We start from the raw sequence: 8,073 nt of genomic DNA on the forward strand, positions 1-8,073 counted from the left end.
CCAAACCTGTCCCCACCCTGCCCCATATCCTCCCTATCCAGCCCCCCAAACCCACCCCTGCTATCCTCCCCCCACCCAGCCCCCCAAACCTGTCCCCACCCTGCCCCATATCCTCCCTATCCAGCCCCCCAAACCCACCCCTGCTATCCTCCCCCCACCCAGCCCCCCAAACCTGTCCCCACCCTGCCCCATATCCTCCCCATCCAGCCCCCCAAACCCACCCCTGCTATCCTCCCCCCAAACCTGCCCCTGCCCCACATTCTCCTCCCATCCTGTCCCCCAAACCCACTCCTGCCCCATACCCTCCCCCTAAACCTGCCCCACATCACCCCGCCCGACTGAAACCTGCCCCTCCTGTAACCTCTCCCGCTCCCAGCTGCTCCTCTTCCAGCCCCGCCCCTACGCAGACTCGCCCTCGATAGCCCCGCCCCCAGCTGCTCCTCTTCCAGCCCCGCCCCTACGCAGACTCGCCCTCGATAGCCCCTCCGCGCTAAGCCCCGCCCCCAGCTGCTCCTCTTCCAGCCCCGCCCCTACGCAGACTCTCCCTCGATAGCCCCGCCCCCAGCTGCTCCTCTTCCAGCCCCGCCCCTACGCAGACTCGCCCTCGATAGCCCCTCCGCGCTAAGCCCCGCCCCCAGCTGCTCCTCTTCCAGCCCCGCCCCAACGCTCGTGTAGCGCCGCCCATACCCAGCGCTGGGGCCTCTGCTTCTGAGGCCCCGCCCATCTGCCGGCCTCTCCCGCTATAGCCCCGCCCCTAGCGGCTCCTGCCCCAGCCCCGCCCATGTCATGAGTCCCCGCCCCTCTTCCTGCCTCTCCCGCTCTCGCCCCGCCCCTCTTGGAGCCGGACCCGCCGCCATGAGCCGCCCGCCTGAGGAGCGCGGCCTGCGCGCGCGGCCCGTGCACAGCGAGCGGCTGCCCGGGCGCTGGGACCCGCCCGCCCTGCAGGGGTACGGGAGCCCCCGCGCCGCCGTGGGAACCGCGGGGCTGCTCAGCCCGAGGGCGGGGGAGGCTCGCGGGGGCTCCCGGGCGAGTTCAGGGGCGGGAGTGAAAGGCGCTGCATGTAGCCGGTGGAACGCCCTGCTGCAGGGGCGAGCGAGGCGCGTGCTGGGGGGAGCTGTGTGCTGTAAGTTTAAGGCTAAGCACAGCAGCTGTAGTGCCCCTGAGTGGGGTGACAGCTACTGTCACGCTCAGTCCTTATTGGGGGGGCAGACAGCAAATGTGAAAATCTGGACACTGCGGGGGTGGGGTAAGAGGCGCCTATAAAAGAAAAAGACCCAGAAATTGGGACTGTCCCTATAAAATCGGGACGTCTGGTCACCCTAGTCCTTATCCATCATCCAGGCTTGAGCTGACCAGCTGCGGTGTTCAGGAGAAATATCTGTCCTGCAAAGGGGTGGTTTTGTTTTTGTCTAAGCACCTGGTTCTGGCCACTGCCTGAGATAGGGACTAGGTGGCTGTCCTGGTGGCACGGACTGTCTCATTCCTCCCTTCCCCTCCCATCTGCAGTGGGAATGGCGTGATTCTGGAGGGAGAGCTTCTTGATGTCTCTCGGCACCTCATCTTGGATATTAACGGCAGGAAGGTGAGCAAGGTACCTTGCCCCGGGCATCCCTTGGGGAGGAAGAGGTGCAGAATAGGTGCTGGGGGTGGGGGGAGTCAGAGATAAATGGCCATAATCTGTCTAGAGCTTGGTACGGAGAAGGCAGCAGCAGCAGAGTTCCCCACGGCAGAGCACAGAGGGGGCACGTGAGCCAGTCCTGGGAGAGCCTCTTGCTAATAATGATATTGCACACTGGCATTTTTCTCCATATTTCTCAAAGTGCTTCCCCCAGATGTGTTAGGATCATTATAGCCATTTCACAGCTGGGAAAATTGAGGCACAGAGATGGGCATTAACTCTCTTGTAGCCACCCAGGGAGTCACTGGCAGATCTCCTGTGCCGTATCCACTGGGCCGTGCTGCTGGTCATGCATTGCATAGGCATGTGTCCCTCTTTCTGTGCATCTGCTTTTACTGGTTCCTTCCTTCAGGCACTAGGGTTAGGGTTCTTGCTTCAGATGTTTGGCAGTCCAGCGGAGCACCTGGTTCAGGGTGGGAAGGCGCTCTCCTTGCTGATGCAGGTGCCCGTCTCAAGAGGTGGCATGGTAGGGTGCCTCCTCAGAGATGGGCTGGTACCGTGCTAACTGTTTTCCAGAGCATTGTGCTGACTGCCTCCCTTGAAAAGCCACTCCCTGGGATTGGCCTGTCCCAGGATGGATTTGTACAGCAGTGAGCAGGTCCCAGCTGCTGTGGGGGACTGTGTAGGCTGGGCACTTGGGGTGTCAATGTCTGCAGCTGACCTGCAGCCTGGAGTACAGCTGGGTAGTGGTGGTCTATGTCCTGTTACTGTTTGTAAGCACTGGTGCTGTCTCCGGTTCACCCCCTTGCAGCAGGTGAGATAGGGAATGCCATTACTCTGGCTGTCACCTCCCTGGGCCTGGCTGACAGAGTGCTGGTCGTGGGCTGCAGGCCGCTGGAGCAGCGGGACGGGAAGCTGGTGACCTGTTGTCTGGCTGTGAGCATCTCTGGTTCCTCCCTGCTGCAGGAGCGATACTACGTACTGTACATCAGGCCCAGCCGGGTCCATCGCCGCAACTTTGATGCCAAGGGAAATGAGAGGGAGCCAAACTTCAGCGACACCAGGAAGGTGAACACCGGCTTCCTCATGTCCTCCTTCAGTAGGTATTGGAAGGAGTCCTCCTGCGGCTCAGTCCCTCCCTGCCCTCCCCAGCAGTAGCACAGAATCCATCCTGAGGCTGGCTCCACCTTTCCGATTCTCTCACCCCTGAGAAGGGGGAAGGCTCAGGGATTCTTGTACCTGGGTCAGGGAATTGTCTTCAGTCTCCTTCCCTCTCCTGCCATCTTCCCCATTCCTCCTGCCCCTGACAGTGGCTGGTTTCCCCTCAACTGGAAGTAGAGGCCGATGCTGACCTTTGAATTGGGCTGGGGGGAGTGCCTGCCACTCTCTTCAGTGTCTTGGAGGTGTGAAATACCACTGGCTTTGAGCGCTGTCCGACCCCAATCTCTCCCACTGGGGAGAGTCCTTTACTCATCCTGGTCTGTAGAGCCAGGATGGAGAGGCTCTGTGTTACAGATGTCTTGGCACTTTAAGGCACGTGTGAGCCAGGGAGCTTGGTGTCGGGATCCTTGGGACCACTGACCAGAATCAGAGCCCACTCCCCCCCCCCCCCCGCCCCTGGGAATTCAGACTCCTGGGCATCCCTTGTGCAGCTCCCCTGCTGGGATCCATCCCTTCCCCTGTGCTGAGAGGGGCTCAGTCTCCAAGTGCTGGGCATCTGACATACACTGGGATTTGCTTTGCCTGTGGCAGAAGTGGAAGCCAAAGGCGATACAGACAGGCTGTCCCCCGAGGAGCTGAAGGGACTGGTGAATAAGCCGGAGTTGCTGAGTGTGACCGAGCGCCACACCCCCAGCCAGGCTGTGGCCTTCTGGCTGCTGGAGACGGAGCTGGAGAAGATGGAGCTGGAGCTGGGAACAGAGATCCGTCTGAAAACCCAGGGTGACAGCCCCTTCATATGTGAGTGGCCCCCTGCCCCGGGCTGGGCTCTTCGTGCACCTGCTCCACACAGCGGCACTGGGTCATTGCTCTTGGCTTTGAGGCACCATCCTCCAGCTGCCTCCTGCCTGTTAGTCACTGGTATTAACAGGGATTGAGGCGCTGCGGCCCTGTGCGTGGTGTTGGGTGTGGCCCTTTGGATGTGTTCTGAGGCCTTAACCCAGATCCCCATGTAGTGGCACCAAGACATGTCCTAGGCATTCCTCAGCTTACCCAGGAACCCAGATTCCTGCTGCTCCTGCCTTGTTTCTTCTCTGCCGGCTTCACCACAGAGGCAGCTCATCAACCTCCATTTCCAGGGCTTACCTGCCATGTGGGAAACTGCCGCCGCCAAACCCCCCCGCCCCCTCACCCTGCACTCTGCTCCATTAGCTCCTTTCTCCCTCTCAGTCTCTCTAGCCAAGCTGCATGCAGGGACAGTGACCAAGTGTAACTTTGTTGGCGACGGACAGGCTGGGGCTTCCTGGACAGACAACATCCTGGCTAACAGACCTCCAGGAGGGCCAGCCCCCGAGCCCAGGGGACGAGGGGACGGCGCAGAGGAGGATGAATGGGTAGGTGGAAATACTTCCTTCCATTCCTGTTGAAGTGGGGAAGCAGGATCACAGAGAGGGATTAATCATCTGGGAAGTTCCTCTCTGAGCAAGGTCCAGTCGCTCAGATGGGAGAGGCTGGGATTGCCGTCCTGGGGGCTGACTCCTCTGGGAGTATGGCAAGGTACCAGCACGGTGGGCTGCCCCATAGCAGCGTGCCTTGCTGTGCCCTGGAGAGAGGAGTGGGCAGCTCTCCTGAGAGCACAGTTCTGCTAGGGCTGTATTGAGTACACAGAGGCCACTGATCAGTTGTCTGAGTGGGAGATCTCAGTGTGAAAGGCTCCATCTCCTGGGAGGCAGCCGGCCCCTTGCCTGCGAGAGCTGTGTATTCCGTCCCTGTCCTAGGCTGCCTGACTCAGGCTCCCTCCTCCAGGGCACACACAGGGGCTCTGGGCTGGCAGTGCCCATCCTCTGCGGTCTGCTCTGAGGACAGACCGCAGGATGTACCAACTGCCCCTGAGCTACCCCTGTCCTGCGCAGAAAAGGGAGCCAGCCATGGGGCTGTGGAGTCCCTACAGTGCTTCAGCAGCTGCTGCTTGGATTTCAAGAAGTGGGGACAACGGCCAGGCTGGGTCAGAGCATGGGCCCAGGTAGCCCAGTGTCCTGTCGCTGACAGTGGCCAGTGCCAGGTGTGTCGTGGGGAGTGAACAGAACAGGCCAATAGTGATCCAACCCCATCATCTACTCCCAGATTCTGGCAGTCGGAGGCCTCATGGACACCCAGAGCCTGGGGCTGCATCTCAGACCTTGACATCTGCACACCTGCATTCTGGGAGATGGCTTCTGTCCTTTACGGCCAGTGCTGTGCTTATTCCTGTCCAAGGGGGGACTGCCTCTGCTCCAAGGAGCACCCGTCTCGATTCCTGACTCGTACTTTGTTGTGTTTGTGGTTTTTCCACTTCTCTGTTTCTTCGGCCTGTTATCTCATGCTGCTTCTTGGACACGCCGGCTCTGTGGCTACACAGCTCCCTCCTGCTAGTCCAAGATGAGGCCAGCAGTGGGCGCTGCACCACCAGCCAAACCCACACTGCTCTTGCCTTTCCCTCCTCCCTTGGCTCGCTGAGCCCATCCCCTCTCCTGGAGACCCTGCATGGCTGCTGGGTTCTGAGCCCAGCCTGGATTCTCTTTCGCACTCACTGGCTCTGTTTTCTTTTCTCTTAGGATGACTGAGAGCCGAGGGACTTTCTCCACTGAGGCAACAGCCACTCTGTACAGTAACTTCTGTTCTTGCTTTTGACTCCACGGCACCAGGGATGGTGCAGAGCCTGGATGAGGGGATTCACACCCCTGCGTTGTTCAGGGTGCAGTTTGCACTGGGCCAGCCCTGAGGAAGAGGTCTCCATGCCCAGCTGGCCTCTGTATGTTTTGCAGTGTTTGTCCACCAAGGCCTTTGGGGTCCATATCACTCTGCCCTGAGTTCCAAGAATCCCTGTCTCTCCTCCTCACCTGCCTCCTGCTTTGGCGGAGGCTGTGGCACAAGTGACCAAGCTTATGCTTCCCTTTGAAAAGGATGGAATACTCAGAGCATGGCAGCTCGGGCTTTTCCTGGCTGCTGTGAGCCACTTGGGGCAGGGTGAAGGTTGGCACTGCCCCTCTGCTTAGTGCACCCTGCTCAGCCGCGGCCCCTGAGAAATCCCACTCAGTACGTGTGGTAAGGCCTGTCTGGCCCAGCCAGTCCGTCTCCCTTGGCCATAGAGTCTGTTCCTTATGAAACACTAACCCGTGTATGCTGCTGATTGGAAATGTCCCAAGCTGCATGCATGAGCCATACTCTAACATCCTGCCTGTGTATTTATGAGCAGTGTCTTTTTTTAATAATAAATCTCTCAAACCTACACCAGAAGCATGGGACTGATGTTCTCAAAGCCTCCCCAGGGAGAACTGGCTCTTGTATCTTTTCCAAATACTGGCCTCTTAGTTTTGCCTGTAACCTAAAAAAGAAGAAACTTTCAGGGGCAAGTAATACAAGCATCTCTGTCTGGCTAGGAAGAGAGGGTGGTTCTGTGGGGAATTTCCTTAGCTGCTGGCTTAAAAGGAACTGCCCTTCATTCCGTACCCTGTGCATGGGTAGAAAGGGCACATTTTGTTACAGGGCCCACCTGGGCTGCCTGCTTTCCAGCGGGGGTCTCTCACTGAGGAACTTGAGAGCTACTGTACATTGAAAAGAAGCGTGTGGTCTGCAACACAAGGCTGCCTGGCCCAAGGTGTGAATGGGGAAGCAGGGGAGAAAGCATCTCCTAGACCCGCTTCTGGGGAAGTGCCTCTGGCTGATTTCCCACTTGTGGGCTGTCTCTAGCTATGATTGCTCCTTTGGGCAGCCGCCCACCTCAGGAATACGGGATAGGTGCTGAGAGATGAAGGGATGCCTCTGCTTGCCCCGGCACCAAGTGCTGCTGCATTTCAGCCCCCCCATGTGCCTGGGCCTGAGTCTGCTCCATGCCGAGTGCTAGTACAATGCTACGTCTGCTTGCCTGCCAGCTGCCCCATTGCCTGGGCCAGTCCTTCCCAGCAGTGCCAGGGGGGACAGTGAGGCAGGGTGTGGGCGTGGCACTCGAACACCCAAGTTAGGCCTGTTTCCTCCCTAAGGCGTGTGAAACTGCCAGCTCCTGACTCAGCCAGGGTGACCCCAGCAGTGCTGGGTGGTGTCCACTGGCTCTGGCTGCTCACATATGTGTTCCCCCCGGCAGGGCCCGGCCAGGGGGAGGTAAAGGGCAGTTTGTCCCTCTTGGTGTCGTGTCTCTGAGCACTCTCACCCCCACTGCGGGCTGGAGACCCTGGCAAACCCTGTCCACAGACCTCCTGGGTGTCAGGCCAGTCCGAGCTGCTGCGCTCCCAGGGTGCACGCTACTGCCCTGGCTCTTGGGCGTCGTTCGGGTTGTGCAGGGAGCTGTTTACGTGCGGCCGGGCCCTATGGACAATGTAACTGCAGCCTCTCGCTGTAGCCCAGCGCTCACCATCCACCTGTGCTGGAGTTAAGGGTCAGCGACTTCGCTGTGGGCCAGGAGACTGAGCCCTGGTGTGTGCCCTGGAGCTGTCGGGTGAGCAGCTCAGGGCCCCGTCTGTGTTCCCGTTACTCAGACTGTGCAGCGCCTGAAGCAGCAGATGATGAGGATGGAAATGGCATAGAAGGAAGTTGTTACGAGGGCTGTGACTAGCTGGCCTTGTGATGGGATGGCTCAGAAATCAGCAGTTACTGCATGGCCATGGTGTGAGCACTGGGGGGGAACGCTGCCAGCCTGGTGTGCCAGTCCCACCCCGTTCTGAGGGCACTCAGCACTTTCCTTGGTAGGGCTTTGGTTCCCTGTGCCATTTGTACCGCTGCAGAGGGGATGGGTCACCCCACCAAGCACTGGCAGCTCTTGCTCTAAAGGAAGCTGCCGGGGCAGCTGCTTCCAGCCCTTGGTTTTCTGCCCAAGGATCCGGGAGCAGTCCCTCGGGCTCCGTTGCGCCAGCCCAGCTGCACAGTTTGGGGTGTTAGCTCCAGATGTTGGAGCCAGCGCTGGCTCTGCAGCCCCCGGCTGTTCCTCATGGCTCTGCAGGCTCTCGGCAGCGCTCAGCCCAGCGACTGTGCCACTCTACCTCAGGCCCAGAGCGCTCTCTTTGGCTGTGGCCTGCCAGGCAGGGGGACCCTTTCCAGTGAGCGACAGCCTGCTCCCTGCCCCGGGTCTGTCCCCTCTAGGCCAGGCTGTGCAGTGGGCCCCACTTCGCGATGTCCTGGATGAGGTGCCACGTGCCTGCTCTGTGGAGGGGCTCAGCCCGGGGTTCCCGAGCTCGGAGCCGCACAGCTCTCCAGGAGGGCTCCCTACCATGCGGCCCAGCACCACAGAGCTATCCCTGGACTTGCACCGTCCCAGGTCAGCATGG

At 59.9% G+C, this 8,073-nt stretch overlaps 1 protein-coding gene across 2 annotated transcripts; it reads left to right on the forward strand.

Moving 5' to 3' along the window:
• The first annotated feature begins 855 nt into the window (after nt 1-855).
• ARPIN (actin related protein 2/3 complex inhibitor) lies at nt 856-6,052 on the forward strand. 2 transcript variants are annotated; one of them, XM_030577618.1, is made up of 6 exons: nt 856-947; nt 1,507-1,582; nt 2,585-2,717; nt 3,371-3,577; nt 4,007-4,170; nt 5,371-6,052. In XM_030577618.1, exons 1-6 carry the CDS (start codon nt 856-858, stop codon nt 5,377-5,379), a joined length of 681 nt encoding a protein of 226 aa, XP_030433478.1. In that variant the 3' UTR covers nt 5,380-6,052. The 2 variants fall into 2 exon arrangements, with proteins under 2 accessions (XP_030433478.1, XP_030433479.1); XM_030577619.1 differs by having other exon boundaries at nt 866-947; nt 1,507-1,591.
• Nucleotides 6,053-8,073: the final 2,021 nt, after the last annotated feature.

Source organism: Gopherus evgoodei, chromosome 10, assembly GCF_007399415.2.
Source record: "Gopherus evgoodei ecotype Sinaloan lineage chromosome 10, rGopEvg1_v1.p, whole genome shotgun sequence".
Lineage (NCBI taxonomy): Eukaryota > Metazoa > Chordata > Testudines > Testudinidae > Gopherus > Gopherus evgoodei.

Coding starts and splice junctions, on each gene's coding strand:
- ARPIN (XM_030577618.1), top strand. CDS start 856: ATGAGCCGCCCGCCTGAGGAGCGCGGCCTGCGCGCGCGGCCCGTGCAC. Junction 2,718..3,370: donor CTTCCTCATGTCCTCCTTCA/GTAGGTATTGGA, acceptor TGCCTGTGGCAG/AAGTGGAAGCCAAAGGCGAT. Junction 3,578..4,006: donor GGGTGACAGCCCCTTCATAT/GTGAGTGGCCCC, acceptor TCTCCCTCTCAG/TCTCTCTAGCCAAGCTGCAT.